Here is a 19,291-nt window from a genome sequence, read left to right on the forward strand (position 1 = left end):
CATACTCCCGTCGGCAATGTCCATTAAGGTGAGCGTGGTCGACCGTGGTTAATGACTCCCAAGCGTTGTTTCGTAAAGCCGCGAATAACGGGAATCCAGCAGATGCTGCTTTAGCAACATCCGGTCTGCGGGACTTCCGTTGTCCGCTGTTTTTCGCAATAACGGTGTGCGATGATGCACTGGGACACCCGGACACTGTCGGGAGACTCTGCGGAACTACACACTCACAAGTAAGGTCAGAGCGCTTGTGGAGGTCTATTAAGTTGATCCAGAGACATTAGAAAATATGCGATTTTTTTATTAACTGCTGCACAAGTGTGGCCTGCGTCTTTGTACTTTTAAACATACAGGAGTCAGGAAAAAACACAATGTAACCATCAAAAATACTTCCATAACGGACACAAGCGAAGCGCGATGGAAAACTGCTTTTCAGTCGCATGACGTCATCAGGCTTGTTGTTCGTGGTAACGTAACGTTTCTGCATCTCCGTAACTGAATCAAAATGCAGCAATGCATCGGAAGTGAATTAGGAAGACTTCCAGTTACAGGGAAGCCCTCCACCTTTTAGTTTCAATTAAACTGCCGATTGTAAGATGGTAGTGACGCTATAAGCGAAAGTGCTATCAAGTAGCATTTTTTTTACCTTTTCCATACACCATAGAATATTTTGAAGTTGTGCGTTTTAAAATTAAAAATTTAGATACGCCAGCGCTAATTCTGGTGACCTTCAAGAAACGAGCTAACTGCGCGCGAGAATCATAGCCCGAGCATCTGCTTTGGTGGCGCTTTCCCTGAACGTGCCGACGGTGCCGTTATCCAGTTTTCCTACCGTTACCGCGTCTACGATGTCTACGTCATTATTCTAGAATTAACAATGAATGCCGAAAACGAAGTGTCATGTGGAATTTGAGTCAGAAAAGCCGATATTTGATTTACATTTTCTTTATTATTATGCCGCTCGCGTTCAGTGGCCTAATGATATTTTACAAATGCTCGTATAACTGCAAAACTTCTATCGCTCTTTGTGCGAGTCATTACATTATCCCGAAACTTAATCAGTAGTAACACTTTCTGCATTTTTTATACTTTATCGCGAGTGAAACAGACAATGTTTTACAAACAAAATGAGTTGGTTAATTCCACCACACAGATTACGTGCGCTACAGAAAATTCCAATTTGTTAAGCAAAATCCAGATGTTTATAAAGCCAAGGAAGAATATCATCATGCAGCTGCACAATACACACCATGTACCACAACGGAACAACATCCGATCGCTGTTCAATGTAGCGCTTTCACGACATGAATAAGTAATGGAAAAAGGGTCCGACAACTCGGGATACGAAGGTCATAAGCGCCAGTACCACGCCGAAGATACTCAACGGCACACCGAATAGTTTGGCAAGAAATACCATACCCTGAAGGCCACCTCGTCGGGAAACTTCGATGCAGATGGCAAAGATCAAGCACATAACGATCAAACAAGCGATAATAAAAAACACAGTGCATAAGAGCATCCCCATGAATTCGTCAAAGCTGCCGATTTGCAACAGCTGGTACACGAAAGCTGTATCGGTGGTATTACTCTGACTGGCGTTCCGTGTGGTCGTCGATTGGCTGGTTGATTTCGCCGATGCAACAGGAATTCTCTGACGAAGTTTCCCTTTGCATTCACACTGCGGTTGCGCTAATGCGTCCACAACGGTCGCCATTTGTGCGCTGCAAAGTGAATCAAATGCTGAATAGTGGCGTATGGTAGGAACTTGTCATTACGGAGCTGTCGTTACCAAAATTACCGCCCGCAAAGACGGACCATCGTTACCGAATTCATGCAGGCACTGAAGCATGTATGGATATACTCGTTCAAGCTACTGGTAGAAAAAGTCCATGGAAAGACTTACGATCAGCAGTACTGTGTACTTTGATGGAATTTGCATTAGAAGCGCTTCGCTCGGTATATGATTTCAGATTTTACACAAAATAATACACTCTAGCACCTCAAACGCGCCGCTACTTAAGCCATAAACATAGCTGGCCGGAAACTCCATTTCTGATAATTTCCTTGTGTAATTCGTAAACGTTTATATCAGTTATAACTTTCCAGTGCCGTTGCAGAAGATTATATTTGTGGTGTGGAGCTTTTTTTAAAAAATCGGGCAGAAATAGCGATTTCAGGGCGAAAGATGTCAAACGATATAATTACCATTACACATAACCATACACTATACAGAGATTGATTGCTGCCGATATTACTAAGGGAAGTGGCCCGGCACATGGTGCCAAATTCGTGTACCTGCACGAAAAGGTTTACTTTCGCGCACTTCCAAACACATTTTTGTTTCGATTTATGACGTTCTGTAGCCAGATGATTTGTATACACTTAGGTGAAAACCGTTTGTGCGCGCAACATCCGGTTCGGAAGTTAAGGCTGTTAGAAAATTCCAAAAAGTTTAAATGTACAGACTCTGTATTCAGGTGCACCAAAAGTCTCATTATAGACCGATCTCCCTCAAATTTTGCACGTAAATGCACATGACCACGAAGATCGTTTTTACACTGATCCACTGTTCCAGCATGTTTTTAAAGTTTTAAAATGAATTTCAAAAATTTTAAAATTCATTTTATAATTTAAAAAAAATCATGGAAGTCTGGATCGGTGTAAAAACGATCTTCATGGCCATGTGCATTTACGTGCAAAATTTTAAGGACATGGTCCATAACGAGACTTTTGGTACACCTGAATGCATTTAAACGTTTTGGAATTTTCTAACAGCCATAATTCGCAAACCGGTTGCTGCGCGCACAAACGGTTTTCACGCCAGTGTATACAAATCATCTGAGTGCGCAAAAGTGACACTTTTCGTGCAGGTACACGAATTTGGTACCATGTACCGGGTAACTTCCCTTAAGCAGTTTCTGACTCAAAACATGGTACGGACCTGATCTGTTTCCCAATATCGATTAAGATCTCCAGATTGCGATTGATGTCTGCTGCAGCGTTAGCTGGCAGAATAATGGACGGTTCGTGGTCGATCCCGGACGACACCGGTACGAATACGGTGAAAACAAAAAATACATGTACAAGTAGCAGTATTCCACGTGTTTCCATAATTCACACGATATCGCGATTATACGGTGAACGTAAGAATCATACCAGCGCCAACGGTCAAAATATTTAAATTTCGACAGCACTCACAGCAGTGTGATATAAAATTAATGTATAAATTGTGTCGATAAATTCGTAAAAACTGCAATAATATTATACCGATCCGGTGAACACTACAAGATATTGCGCCAGAATTCCTACGATATCATACTGTTTGCAGGTTAGAAAAATTCTGTCCGATAACACTCCAGACTCCACACAAGCACGTGTGCGAAGTGGTTTGGGCTGTCCAGCGGTAGCCGACTCTGACCCAGGCAGCAAGTCCGATGCGCAGAGGGGAAGTGAAGGGAGAATGCTGCTCACTGACCGGTATGCTTTCTGCTGTTCCACTTGTACAAAAACGGAAGAGGGCAGGGAGGACTATTCCGTGTGTTCTGTCTGCCTGTTAAAGAATTATCTCTCTCTGATTTTATTCTCTTGTTCGCGCTGATCTGCCCTAGTCGGTCGATGTGCAAATCTGGCGGTTACACTTGCGAGCGCTAGATATATATGATTTGCCTGTCGCGCTGTTATTAGCCTGAATACATATTACCACGATGTTTGATTAAGAAAATTACCGAACTTCTACTGCCACGGGAGTCGAACGCACGTTATTGTCCCGTCACTCGTGGGGGGCGCCATCAAGTTGCACGCCTCCGACTGACCCTCATCTTCATGTCAACACGTGTCTGCAAGCCTTGTTAACTACCCGATAAAACCGTAAATCTGCCATGCAGTTTTGTTCAGGGTTTGGAAAAATGGTAGTCGTTACGTTCGCTGACTGCATCTCAAATGGAATGGCTTACACAGTTAGAAAACGACTGATCAGGTTGCAAAACGATGCGAGGTCACGAAGCAGCTATAACTACGTCTACCTGAATGGAGAAACACCAGTTTACTGCGGCCAGATCGCAGGCCTAATTTATTAAAATGACGTCGTCCCGTAAGAACCGAAGAAGACTCACATCAGGTAAAACTCACATCAGGTTTAGAAATAGAAGGGACAGCTTCCGATAATGTGTCTCCTTATGCTACGCTCATGGCAAGCTGGCCAGAACAGATAGTCACACTTGGCGAACCGCTTAGACAACATTCATCCGCTTTAAAATAATTTGATGTCCGATGGCGGCGGATAGCCGTCCGTTTAAGAAGAGATTATACCGATTTCGACCTCTTTTGACTATTCTCGCTGGCGCAATGCGTGCGTTTGTGCTGCATCATAACTACACATCTGACCTTACGCTATGATATTTTCGCTACATACATTGAAAGTCTGAAATTGTTTAGACAGTTTTAAAATGTAAAAGTCACTGATCAAAAGCCATTATTTTCCGGAAGCAATAACAATTCAAGCAGATTTTTGAAATTTTTTTTTCAAGCGCAGCGATGTGTTCAGATAAAATGACTAAAGTTCTGTGGAGCGTTTTTTCCAAAAAACTCAACCATTCTTGAAAAAAACAAACTTTTTTACACTCAGAGTTACTTTCTTTTATTTTTTACAAAATACGCGAACATTTTTCACAAAAACGCTTCACAATTCTTCTTGAAAATGATTTTTCTTAAATCTGATCAAATGTCAGAATTTTTTGACATCTTTGAAAATTGTTATTGAGTTTAGAAGTCAATTTTGGAAAATTTTCCAGAAAGTGGCGAACAACCTTCTTTTGTTTTGCGCTTTCCTTTGGTCTTACCGATTCTGCGCTTGCAGTGCCGCCACACTGATTGTGTGCACAGCGAAGAGTGGACTTCGGCCACTCTTTCATGTGCACTCACGGGATAGCGCTGCGTGTTTCCATTGTCTAGCGCCTTTGTTATGCTGTATTCGTCCTCACTGTGTAAACATGAGCCTTGTCTGGTCCTATTACACTTGCAATCTGGCATGGAATATAACAGCCACAAGGCATATTCCAGATTGAAAGAAAGCACATCTCGGTGCAATCTTTCTTTCACTAATTTTGATCACAGGTGGCAGTACTGTAGAAAGATACGCTAGCCCGCCAAATCGCTCCTGGTCGGCAACGAAAAAACGTGAATAAGTTTTTCGTTGCTACCTGAATCTACTCAACTTTCGCCCAGTAATAGATGTGACTATTCTTATTACACTGTAGAATTTCGAAAATCTCATTTTCAGTCTTGCTACCATAGTATAAATTCTCCTTAAATATCTGTGCAGGTTTTTAAGTGCTGCTGTTAAGATTTCTATTTTCTACTTCGATGTTTTTCGCAATAAGAAAATCCTCCGCTCTATTAGAAACTTACTATGGCTGAAGGGATTGAGAACAGACTGTACAACGGTCGTCTACGTCATAAATATCAGTCGCGCATATAGAAGGCAAGGCTGTGTTAGTGCTTGCTGTAGTTCCACAGAATTTGTCCATTTTATAAGATATACCAGGTATTCAAGTTTCTTTCTCATTAAAAGCTTTCTGATATTTTAACAGATCATATTTATTACAGAAACTCGGACCACGACAACCGACAATAAAAAATACCTTGACGGTAGCGCACATGCCGGTGAGAATGAAGAAGACTTCATCCCAGTGCCCGACCGTCGTGTGACGGCAGTCATGTACAAGGACTTCCCTTCGGTGTGCGTTGTATAAGAACAAAAATTCGGTATGGAAAAACATATATTTAGACGGGCAACCTCTGATCTGCAATCTCCAGAAAATACATAACGCTCAGTTCTTAAAAGCATGTCAAGGGTATTGCGAGCCAAATCAGTAGGTTTGTACGGAGTATGATTTGATCATACGGGTGCTGCAGCAGAAGCGGCTGAACACCGGAAGTGCGGGAAGTATGCTGACTTGGCTGACCAGTACATTTTCCAACCCATCGCGTTAGAGACAATGGGAAGCTGCGGTCCCAGCACCAGGGATTTTATTAATGAACTGACAAAACGCACCAGGGAGCAGATTGGTGAATTTCGCGGAAAGTATTTCCTGTTACAACGTTTTAGTATTGAAATTCAGGGTGGAAATGCTGCTTGTGCCTTGGGAACTGCTGAAAAGCAGCATGAGCTGGATTGTTTATTTTTAATTTGTGCAAAGGTTGTGTTTGCATATGGAGTAAATTGTATCCTGCAGACAACAGAACAGAATTTTTAGATGATTAAAGAGCATTTCCAATCACGTTTTTTTAAATATACCCTAGTGTAATTGTTCTTAATGAAAGTTGAAGTGGTCGACATTTTTATTGCCCGGAATAAAACTCGGCTCTTTACTGCAATTCGGCAAAAAGGGCGCGAAATATCTAGCAAATACCATATATTACGCGTGAGGCGCGGAGTACACGTAGTTCTATACTTAAACAGTATATTTGCACAACTAAATCATACTATTTTTCTATTTCAAACCGAATTCCCAGCAGTTCCCGCCCTAAAAATGCCGTCGGCTTCGCACGAAAGTCGGCCTCTCCTTAAAATTCAGGACATTTATTGCATACCTTTTTCATTAAGACAGTAGTAATCCCGAACAGATTTACCGTACTTATTGTGCAAATTACTATCTGCATTACTATTCATCTCTGTTGATGGAATTCAGCTGCTGCAGTTGGATAGGAAGTACAATTCTTCAGTAATACAAACTTTTTACGACGATATCTATCCAGTCACTGGAGCAATGCCCGCGTAATCGAGTTTAATTTAGAAACTCCCGGGCATCATTTCTGAAACGTCGTGCGCCGGGATGACGAAATCGTATTACTCCAGCGCATGATGTATCAAAACCCATGTCCGTGAGCCTTTCAGGGTCCGCGGCCTGTTAGGACTGAGCCGGTACAGAGGCGTGATCATTAACGGCGCTGATTTCTGACGTCATCGCAGAATGGAGGACAGTGAATTTTCCAAATGATGCAGCTTCTGTTGCATAGAATGACGTGAACACTATAGCAAAATAAAGCATAATGAAGACAAATTGTTTAAATCCCGTTGTGGAAACCATTTGATCACCAAAGGGGGCATCAAAGGGGCGGTTTCAGCACAATATGCGGTAATATAGGCGGCTGCGTCGAACGATAATTCAAAATGTAAAACCGGCGTTTATATTATTACCGGCGTTTATTTTATTACCGGCACGTGCATTTTCATGGACAGTATTTTTTTCCATTCAGCTGATAGCTGAACGCAACGGTATAGCATAATGCGGTATAGCGAGTGACAACCAAATGTCTATGGTATAAAGCATAAACTTCTACTAAGCTGGTCTTACGACAATTACTTGTACAACCCGGGGCTGCTTTTCTGTAATCTTCGAGTAAGGTATAAACGATGGTGAAACATACAGTATCTTCAGCATCGCGCTTCGCTTTCCGCGTAACATAGTTATTTTGATTGATGAGCTGAGCTAGGTTATCGGTCTCAACGAACAGCGGGTAATTAATCGAAGGAATACTGCCTGTTGTTGTTCAACTTTTGAATCGCCCAGCGCGATGACTGATTTCTGCAGCAGTCTGCAAGTTTCTGCGCATCAACCAATCTTATAAGATATACAGCATATCAAAGATTAGAATTAAATAATGTTATAATTAAAAATAAAGTTGATCTGAAAATTGTACTGCAGCACCCGAAAAAGCCGGCTGCCAGATTTTTTGGAAGGTAACCGTGATGAACTGCAATGAAAAGCGCGTGCAGCTGGCGATAAATTAACTGTGAGTAATATACTCCAAGTCACCAATGTTATATGAACCTGCAAAAATTTTTTTATTGCATACCGCCTGCTTCTTAACCCTTAATGGCCTGACATATTTTTATCCGTGCCTAACTGCATCAATCTGATACAAGTGATAGCCATTGGTCTGCTTAGCGTTGCTAGCTTATGAGAGAGAGAATAAATCTGAAAGAGGCACAGGCAGGCTGCTGGACCTTTATACATTCAGCACACAGTGCTCGCATGGAGACCTACTTATGCAGCCAGTACAGGGACAGAACTTAAATGCTCTCTCTTGCGCTGACCATTCTGTAGGACAAAAGAAATTTCATTTTCGGATGCCGGCTTGTATTATCATCCGGCATAAGGACACCATCGCGGATCAGAATTTTTTTCACGATTGTTAGCAAACGTACCATTTTCGAAACGTGCCTGCTGCAGCTAGGACTGTCGATTGTTAGTGCAGCACCCATGATTTATCTAATCTGCAAGTGCTGTGCCATTAATTTGTGCTAGAAGTTTAACTTACTTCCGGCAAATCATGTATCATCTTGATACATCAGTTTTTCTCAAAAACCATTATCTTCTAAAATTTGCAAAAATCGTTAGGAGTATGCTGTAGGTGTCGGCATAGCATACCACGGAAGAAAAATGCAAATTTTGAGCCTGTACGGTATGTACAGTGCGTTTTTAAATGTGATGTATCAGTTTTACGATGTCAGGCCATTAAGGGTTAATTAAGCTGGCGCTAACTCAACGTGAATACGTACCAGCCCGACTGTGCTGTCTGTCTGTACCTTCTGTTAGTTATCGGAAATCCTCAGGCAGCTTGTCGCTTCGGGTGGTTCTCTTTATTTTGATGCTAGTGAACAGCGAAAGAATTTTCATTGCTTTAAGGCAATAATTGGCTTTAACTGACAATATATGCCGAAACCGAAAGCAAAAGATAACATATACATTGAACATTACATTCATCGTTTTCTGCTGTACTGTACATTTATTAGTGTTTGTTCTCGAATCATCCGTTCGAGGCGGCAATTAATGCATAGCGGAAGCACCGCGGTTTCTTAGTAAATCGGCTTTTAATTTTACCAATTTGTCCATCTTACGATTGCCTAAATGATCATCTAAAAATCATTTTTGATTCACAACCGCTTGTATTTTCGAATTCCCATTGGATTTGGGACGGATTAAAAGCCTGAGACGAGAAACGTCCAAAATGCTGATTTTCGGACTAAAAACATGTGTTAAGTTTCCTTGTAGTTGTGTAGCGGATGCAGCGTGTTCCGGGTGTGGCACACGCTGCATTCGCGACGCAATCACAAGTGTGCCTAGGATAATCCCAGGCTGTTGCTGTAGTCCAACCAGGTTAATCTCCCCCAGAGATCCTGCTGGCTGGCATAATTCCAACGTGATACAGTAGAAAAGAAATGGAACTAATGTTGTTACGGAAAGCTCCTAAAGCACCTAAAGTCTAACGAATCATCCAAGTTTATCCCGTAATTTCTACCGCATTAAAACCGCGACACGGCCATAGACCGTATCTGTACAGAGGGTCATTCAGCCAAGTGTGTTCACTTTGTGTTCACTTTGGCTTATTTTGGGGATGCAACGGGAATTTTCTGACGGCGTTTCCCGAAACTTTCACGCCGTAGTTTCGCCAATTTGTTCACAACGGTCGCCATCTGCGCGTTGCAAAGTGAATCGAATATCGAGGCCATGCCGTGTAGTACGAACTTATCATTACGGACCTGCCGTGGAAAATTGCCGTCCGCAAGAACCACAAAAACCGGTACCGTTTCATGAAGGCATCCAGAGGTACATACAGAGTACATTCGCTTATGCAACTGCTAGAAAAAAATTTATTTTTATTCTACATGACTATTAACGAACAGTCTCACTTCAGTGTTTCTGCATTAAAATGATTTCTTATTTTGGATTAACAATTGAACTGACCGGAAATCGACAGCTCTGATTTTTTGTGTACTACATGGCGGAAATACTTTTTACCAGTTACAAGTTTTCGCGAGCCGTTTAGAAAATCATTTTTCGGGTTAACTGTGGGAAAACTTGTGGAACGCACTTTCTTATAAAATGATGCAGTACTAACGTTTACCTTGCGGAAAACATCGAACGACATAAATTACAAATTACAGGCTATCGTTGTAGTTTCTGCCCTGTAGTTCTTACCTACAAATAATAAATCACGCAGTTTTATTTTGAATAACGTAACAGATGTTTCACTTTTGCTGACTTAATGTATGTAAATAACGCGCGACATAGCTATGATTTCTAGAGACTCTTTCAGTTCTCGAAAATTATCAGACAGCTTGTCGTGTTAGGCGGACATTTTTCTTTTGCTAAAAAACCACAGAATTTTCACATCCCGGTTGCTAACTTTAACGGGCAACGTTACGCCTTGAACGAAAGCCGTACGTTGACCGTTAAAAATTTAAACGATCTAAAAACTTGTAAAGATCGTTTAGATTAATCTTTTTTAGTGCACCTTTTTGAATTTTTAATGTCGAATCTTGATCGGTTTGCGCATCGTATCTTTCTGGAATAACGATGTTTTCGATATTGCTGGCTGACACCGCTACCTTGAACTCAACCATCAGAATCTTATTATGCGGACACCGTAACACGATACTGAGCTGTGTTGTCACGATACTGAAAACTGCGAGAAAAGCAGCCGCAGGCCATATGGTTCACCAATCAGCGACGCTTCTAACACCAGCAGTTTATAATTCTGCAGATAGGCCGAACCGTTTCACCGAGCAAACCGTCGATTTCCCCCAGTTCAAGTTGCATTATGCAACCGAATATTCTGCTTCTTTTGATGCCTCGTACGATTTTCCTAAGTTCTAATTTCATCATTTCCTTTTACTGCTCTGGTCAGTTGTCCAACTAGCAAGGAATTAAATAGAACTGATGAAATTAACTAACTTAGTGGATCAGGTGGGACCGCAATAAATCTCGGCTTCCCAGGCACACCTGTGGTTGTGTATCGGATGCAGCGTGTCCCGGTCCCGGGACTCGCTGCGTTCGGCATGCATCTCCAAGTGAATCTCTCTTGTGCACCTCTTGTGCCGACTAATTCACAGCGAGCGCAGCGAGATGCTACTATTAAGCCTTCTTCAAGAGCATAAAATTTGTCTGACGCCACGAAGAGCGTACGCCACGCTTTTCCAATTCCACAATCCAATACCATTTTCCAGTGGTATGTCGCTCGCTCGGAGCACTGATGTGATTTACAACCTGATTTTAGATTTCACATGGTTTTGGCTCCGTACACTAAAACTACGGCGTCACACAAACAGCACGTTAGCAGCCTGAGAATCGTTTAAAAGGATTGCACGCATCCACATTTGCAGTGATGTACAGCTGAAAATTAAATCGAATCGAGAGAGCAACTTGCTCACGGTAGGCGGATAGCATACAGGCATCACATCACATCACGGATAGAGGATATGTACAAAAAAGATTACACGCACAGACATCACAGGCAAAATATTTTTACATTTCGCCTCACTTTTTGTTTAGCACTTCCCAATATAACTTTTTATTGTGCGTCCACACAGGATAATAACTCAAATGTGATGCGTGATTGATGTGCGAGGTGCATCTTCCATAGACTTGATTGTTAAAAAGTGCTTACGGGATAACCGGCGCTGAACTACTGTAGATACCTTTCTTAAATTTCTTAAATTTATTTAAAATATAGGTTTATTTATTTAAAATATAGGTCTGCATTTTTTCTAGGTAATGTTTTCTGTGAATTAAAATGCATTGATAAAGACGATTTTTTTGCTCTATCCGATATTTACTTGGCAGGCGACAGGATGGAGTCTACCGAAGACTGAAACAAAAAGCCAACAAAACACTGGTCAAAAAAATTTTTGTCGTTACTGAAATGTGATAAAACGGGATGTTACAACGTTCTTCGTTTAGCAACAAAAAGTCATAGCTGTTGCTCAGCGCTTCAACATCGACATCTTTGCCGAAAATCTAATCCGACGCATTCAATCTTCCCCGGTTACCAGTGAGCTCACAACTGTTGCGATCTTTTATTTTGATTATACAGTACCAGCAATAAATTGTGGACGTTCATGCCGCCTCGTCGAATTGTGTAGAACCATGACAAGCGTATTTTGCAAGAGAATCAAATGGCAAACAGCCGAGCATTACCACCCACTGACTATGACATTAGAAGATTCTTTGAAAAATTTTTAACGGGAGGAAGTATACCATGACGTGTTCCGGGAACAAAGATACTATATACGTCAATCATGAATACTATCCATCAATCAAATCAAACCATCCGGCTTGTAATTTCGCCGATTCCACATAATCTGGAGCCGGAGATAGCCCGTATTACGCATCGTGAGGCCGGCCAAATATTGGAAATTACCGACGAAGGCCGACGATCGTCTGATGTGCCGCTGCGCGTAGATCATGCTGCGCGACAAGGAACATGAGCGGATCCAGTAGCGACTGCAGCATAATTAAGATGGCCGTAGCCACCGCGGCACTGGCTATCCGCAGTTGTGTAATGTAGAAGATGTTCGCTGGCGTCCAGATCACCACCATGTTAATGGTCAGCAACGTCAAGATAAACAGCGACTGTGAGCGACGCATCTTGGTGCGCTGATATTCCGAACTCGACGTTTCCGGCGTTCCGTGCGAAGTTACGCGCTTCGAGCGCAGAATCCAGCGTTTTCGGCGGTATACATACAGGAACACGGGATAACTCAGCACGATGAGGATTTCCGGGGTTAAATACAGAGCGGCGTTAACGGCCGTCATCCACTGCACCATTGAAGGCGCTGCGAGGAAAACTCCGCATGTTTGATCGTTCAACGCCGTACGATACGAAGCGTCCATTATTCGTCCCGGTACAATAAACACCGCAATCAGCAGCAGCAACGCAGCGGTTATCCACAGTGTGAGACGTTTGGAAATCTTTTCTCTATACGATACCGGGTGTACCACCGCCCAGATACGGTTGGCGTAGATGACCACGTGATAGGTTAGGAGAAACGCCGCTAATATGGTTAGAATCAGGAGCTTGACGACGCAAAAAGGGCGGACATAGGGAACGGGGAGAATGTCCTTAATTAGCATGAAAGTCTGACTGCGGACGATACCATTCAGGACGTGGGCGCTGGCTAATATAATAACGTAGAAGCCGAACGGTGTGATTATGGGAACGCGGTAGCGGTATAAGTACAGTACGAAGGCGTTGAGAATGACGCCACTGACGCAGATGACCGTGGAGCAGGTGTCTATCCATGTCCAGTTAGCTGATACTAAATAGGCGGCGCTGGTGTGGGTTTTGTTTAAAACTAGAGAATCCGAGCGCATCGATGTATTATTCATGGTTGTTTTCTGAAAGAATGAGCGGCGATTAGTGCAGGTATGTTAAGAAAATGCAGAAAAAGCTGCAGTCCGCTGGATACTCTGAAATATATTGCCAAATGCAAAAAGTTATACAATCTCCGGCAATATGCTCTTTCCGATGGACCGCTAAATTACCGATCCAGCTTTACTGAAATGATTTTAGTGAAATCTAACAAATACACTCTGGAAACTCTAATAAATCGTCCTTTTTTACTCACCACACAGAAAGCCGGCTTGCATCACCCGAACTTTTTTCCTGCAGACGCTTCATATGAGCTGTAATGAGCACAGAACAACTTGACTGTATGTATCGTAATGATCAAAGTTTGGCCGAAAGGGAACACTGGATAAAGATGTGCGAGTGGGTTCCGGGTACAAAGAAATGGGTATGGACTATTTCGGCGAGGTTCTGTATAATTGCCGGGGATGCTCTTATGCGCTTCAGTAAAGAACAAAGCTGTCGTGAGTACGGTCAAAGAGTAACAAATTATTCGCGCAAGATGGGCTTCATATGAGCTATGCAAGTGCACGGCACCGGAAACAGGTGCTCTAACGCCCATTAATCATATGGCATGAGGAATTAACGCTCATTAAACTTTCCTTGAGGAACTAACGCTCATTAATCTTTCAAGCCGACCGATCCGCACAAAAGATGTCAAATTACTGTTAAACACACAGGGGCACACCTGTGATACGGTATTCCCTACTTACGTCCAAAAGGGTACTGCCGTTTCTCAAGTATCATCACATATAATTATGCGGCTTCCATACCGGTAGTTGCGCGAGCGCTGCTTTCTCTTCCGCTACTTCAAATCGATATCTCTTCTTCCGCACAACAGATCGATTGTCTGTGGTTTTAACAAGAAGAAGCGGTCGCTATTTCCCTTTTCCGGTTACCACGAACCGTTTCTTTTTTCTATAAATTGCTGTACCACAAAGAACATCCTCGTCTCCGGCGCGGCCAGGTACGTTTCGAAAAAAACTTACTACGGATTGTCGTTAGACCCGCCCAACGGTGCTACGGCCAGGTATGACTGGCCGATTAACAAGGCAACGTGGAAGATGATCGCCCGCCACGAAATTCCAGACCCCAAAAGTTGTCCGGAACAAGAGCTCGTCCAGTGTGTGACCCGGGGCATTCCATGCCTAAGATACTGCCAAAAATGCTTCATTAATCAAGAATGTCAGTTCAATAGTGGAGCCAGTATATCTCCAGTCCAAAGTCCAAACTAAATACCGACCACCGCATACAAATCCGTAAACATGTATAAGTTAATTAATGAAGCAGCATTAAAACTAATCTCAGCATCAAAACGACTCCAACGATTTTGGATGTTTTTTCAATGTTTAAAATTCATGCTTTTTTTAGTGTAAAACTGCGCACGCAAATTGTTACGTATACTGGCTGAAGCCTAATAAAGTGCTTATATCACGACAGAAAGTTATTTAATTTCTCTACTCCCTCCAATGTTTGCATAGCGGGTGCGGCGTTTCCCCGCTGTATCTCCACCGATATTCTCTGCCGCAGAAATTCACGTGAGCGAAGACCATAAGTCTGGTTGCACAATTGTTTTCCTGTTTCCGTGACAGTGGCAGCAGCCGAAGGTCCCCACGGGCCTACAGTGAATACTTTCCTGAATCACGAGCGACAGTTAGACGTTCCAGGAAATATTTTCACTATTTAAGAAAGAGAGCTAGAGGCTCGAAGGCGATCAGTTACCTGCCGGAACCGGACGGTATATACCGGATGTATGAGCGTCGTAGGAAGTTAGACCGCAGAGTTTGCTCACCGTAGAAATGCACACTGTATATACCCACGCTGCGCGGGCAAAATCCATGATATTAAATTTTTACAATGAAATTAGAATCGGAGTTCCTTGAGCAACATTCATGCTTCAACATTACATTTAACTAATTAATAATATCTAAAATCAAAGATCAGCTAGAATTTGTATTGCAGAAAGCTGAAAGGTAATGCATACAAATAAAGATCTCCTATACCATGTTGGTTCGTAGTGGTTTTCGGGGTGTCCCTGCAAGAAGGTTTTCGTTCAGCATTGGGATTGGCGGTGAATATGTTTACAGGATGGGCGCAGAAAGTGGTGATGATTTTTAGAGATAAGGATATCATCAGAGCTCTTAAAATCATCAGCACTTTAAACGTGGCTGATAAAGTGGGATTAAAATTACGTGGAAATTTGCTTTCTGAATTCAGAAAATGTAAAATGGAATTTAGGTCGTGAATTTCGCCCATGCAGCGTGGGTATATACAGTGTGCATTTTTCCGGTAAACACCATCTGTAGTCTAACTTGCTACCGCCGTTACAGTATTTCATATAAATACCAGCCTCCAAGTGGAAGTCCCGGGACATGTCCTGTTTCATGTCCGTCGACGTTCCAGATCCGCTTACCACTATGTCGCTTCTGTAGACAACACGGGCGAAGATTTCCTCAGGGTCCTGACGACGGACGTCGATAACGCTGACAGAAAGCGGCCAGTGGTCGGGGCAGGAGACCGCGGCAGCAAGCCAGGCACAGAACGGTATAATGGTGGGTGGTTACTGGTTTATTTCTCAATATGTACAAAGGGAGCTTCGCTCAGCAATAACAACCAAAAGAAGAATTTGTCCCAATTAACACGAGAATATACTGTGCACGACACACTCACATCATTACCACGCATAATCTCCAAACTTAAACGCTGAAACAAAAAACAAGTGGAGTGACACTCGCCCGTCCTTAAAAACAACTTCCTACCAACCTCCTTTAACGTTACAATACCGGTATCACACCAAGTGCCAAAAGTCTGACATGCAAAGGGGACAAAATTATAGCGATCAGTAAGCGACTTGTATTTTCCAATTTTCTCCCGGCAAGCCAGTTCGGCGGCGGCGACAGCACATTTTGAGGTCGCGTCGATATACGAATCCGCCATCGTGTCTCTGCCAGTGACGTCCCATACTGAAGGCTGCCCGCGGTACCACTTCCAGCGCGTGGCTTCATCCGGGCGCTTTCAATTTTCGCGAAGAAAACCAACGGGCAGAAAACCAACGGGCTCCGGATAAGATTCAATCCCGGCATTATGAAACGCTCGCAAAGTTATGTCGTTACAACCGTTATCTCGTTCTCTTCTAGCAATGCACTTCTTACAAGCCAGCCCATGATATCAATTCTCCGCTACATCTTTTCCACATTTGGCATACGAATGACACTGGAAAATTTTAGCACCAAGACAAAGACCATCGGAAATGCGAAAAAACTGGTCGTCCAAGAAGCTGCCGAATACTTTAGCAGGAATATCGTATTATGGCATATTACCAAATACGGTATTCTGTAATTATTGTTAACGAAAAAAGTGTGGCCACGTTCCGTTGCGCAAGTTTTGTTTACAAAGCTTTTAAAAGAATAGGTTATGCGTGCCTTTTTCCCTAATTTGTGATATGGTTTTTTGCCGCACAGCGGATGCTCTAGCCGCAGTGCTGGCCTAACGGCCCGACCGATCGGTACGCGAGCACGCCACTAAATTCAATTCGCCATGCAGAAAGTCGAATTTGCCGGCAGTGTCCACCCGTCCCGAGGTGCCATGTCTTACGTCACGTGATTGCTTCGATAATTACTTGAATATAATACGTCGACTTTTAATTAATCGGTACAGAATATGTATAAATCCCACTCAAAAAACGGGTAACGGACACCCTGATGACAACAGATAAAACTGACATAACCTGCTTATTGCCCCTGCCAGTCGCGGTTCTGGGGGGGGGGGGCGTTGGTGGGCTGGTCAGTGTCGACAGTAGAGCCCTGCACGAGCCGAGCCGCTCGGCTCGGCTCGCGAGCACTTCGAGCGAACAGGCGTCGTTTTGCGAATTTGCGAACAAGCTGAGCAACAGAAAAAAAATTGCGAGCGAGCCGAGCGAGCGGGATGGTCGGGTGCGAGCGATCGCGAGCCTACAGGCTTGAAATTGTGCGAACTGGAGAAGTTTCTAGTACAAAACACTTCTGCACAATTACCAGAATTACATTGAACGACCTGAAAACGGCCTTAAAGCACCGTCACCTTCGCGCGAAGTGATTTACTTACTTTCCTAGACTGGTTGAGACTCGGGACTAAGTTTTGATATTTTGTGGCCAACAAAAACATTATTTGACGGGTTTATGAATCACTTGAATGCTTCCTAACTCCTAAGAAAGGTGCATTTTAATTTTCTAGCATTCTGTTATATGTATTTATTTCAGACTAAATTAAAAAAACTACATCCAGTTGAAAATTAGAGAAAGGTATTAGCGAAAAAATGAAACTAATGAAACGGACTACCAGTATGGAGATATAAGTGATTGTCTCTGAACATCCTGTTGCAATTACTGAGTTTTTGTTTTGGTTAAAAGTTTGGTATACGTGTAATTAATTCGTGCAAAAAATCGATACGTAATTTTTGTCCGATCTCACGAGCGAGCCGATTTGCCAAAATAAAATTACGAGCGAGTTGAGCGAGCGGAAGCTAAGAAAAATTGGAAAACGAGCGAGTTGAGCGAGCGGCGGTTTCGGCGCGAGCGAGCTGAGCGAGCAGGAAGTTTCAGAAAGCTGAAACGAGCGAGTCGAGCAGCACTTTTGCTGCTCGTGCAGGGCTCTAGTCGACAGTACCGCATATTAAAACAATGCTCTTAAAGCATCTCAACCGGAATTGCTTACTGAGCGCTTACAGGGAGCAAACGACTATCGCGGTTGGAAAAGGATGCGTGGTCGCGAAGTAACTATGATTACCGGATTACCAGAATCGAAAAACACCAGCTTAAAGTGCAGCCAGATCGCAGGTTTAATTTATTACACGACGTCCCGTAAGAACGAAAGAAGAAACAAAACTAAAATCAGGTTTAGAAAAAGAATGGGCAGTCTCCGATAATGTGTCCAGTCATGCTACGCTCATGGGAAGCTGATTAGAATAGGTAGCCACACATGGAAGCCGCTTAGACAATCCAACAGCAGTGCATATTCCTGGCTTGCTACTCTTTTATACAGTTGTTATGACCTTAAAATTTTACTGTCAATGTAACAGCGTCACACAACTAAGAGTTTAGAAATGCAACAGTAATTTTGCGTTCAATACCGGCAAATATCATATTACGGCGGGCTCAGGCAATCCTCCCCCCCCCCGCCACCGGGGATATTGGAAACCAATGAATATGGCACGAATATGCTAGTCTTCGGGGCCGTTTCCAGCCATGTTCGGCATACATGCGCAAAGGAATTAAAGTTCCGGCCCCACCTTCGGTTTCCTCGCGTGGCGTTTGGGAGTAATCGGGCGCAGATAGGCACATTTGTAAAGAAACAGACAGGAGCTGTACGGGTGTAAAATTTTGAGTCTGAAGTTGTTTTTCCTCCAAATCGTTTTTCGTTGATTAACAAAAAGTAAACCCAATAGAAGTCCATTTTAGGTAATTTAAAATTTTAAAGGTTGTTCTCTTTAAAAGTTCTTGCGACACCCCCGCTTTATTAAAACTTTAAAACGGATACTGTACTGCAGAGTGCAAAATAACGTGATCTTAAACGTCACGTGAAATTAAGCATTAATTCAAACAGAGTAATGTTTTGTACTTGTAAATATGCTTGTTGAATGTCCGACTCGCGTGTTACAGTAATATCGAAATGATTTCTTCGCGACTGGCGTGTGAAAGATGTTATATAACCGTTAACATCACCCCCGGCCCAATACCGAGTTGCCAAAGCCAATACGAATCGTTAAACTTTTTTCGGTGCACAGGGAAAACACACACCCTTTCGGCGCTAATTTGTAATGTATAGTGTTAAACGTAAAGATCTGTGCGTATTACCCGTACAATGTTTATATTATGTGCGTAATGCACATAGCGTTTGCAGATTTCGGATATTATGGATGCGGAATTTTTGGCGTTCAACTACGAGTCCGTTTGAGATTACTCGATAAAAAGCACAAGCAAGGTTTAGCAAACATTATACCTAATCAGTATAAACTAATATGACGGTAATCACTACAACCATAATAACACTAAACACACAGGTATAAATATTACGCATCCACAGGATATTCAATATTACGCATCCACACGTAGGCCTAATATGGAAA

The 19,291-nt window shown here is 42.8% G+C and overlaps 1 protein-coding gene across 1 annotated transcript; it reads right to left on the reverse strand.

Annotated features, from left to right (window-relative positions):
* Nucleotides 1-12,197: 12,197 nt before the first annotated feature.
* On the reverse strand, nt 12,198-13,527 carry LOC129588891 (uncharacterized). The gene is made up of 2 exons (XM_055483307.1): nt 13,409-13,527; nt 12,198-13,178 (listed from the first exon to the last, which is right to left on the reverse strand). The coding sequence occupies exon 2, from the start codon at nt 13,167-13,169 to the stop codon at nt 12,198-12,200; it is 972 nt and encodes a 323-aa protein (XP_055339282.1). The 5' UTR covers nt 13,170-13,178; nt 13,409-13,527.
* Nucleotides 13,528-19,291: the final 5,764 nt, after the last annotated feature.

Source organism: Paramacrobiotus metropolitanus, unplaced genomic scaffold, assembly GCF_019649055.1.
Source record: "Paramacrobiotus metropolitanus isolate TYO unplaced genomic scaffold, Prichtersi_v1.0 Parri_scaffold0000032, whole genome shotgun sequence".
In the NCBI taxonomy this organism is placed as follows: domain Eukaryota; kingdom Metazoa; phylum Tardigrada; class Eutardigrada; order Parachela; family Macrobiotidae; genus Paramacrobiotus; species Paramacrobiotus metropolitanus.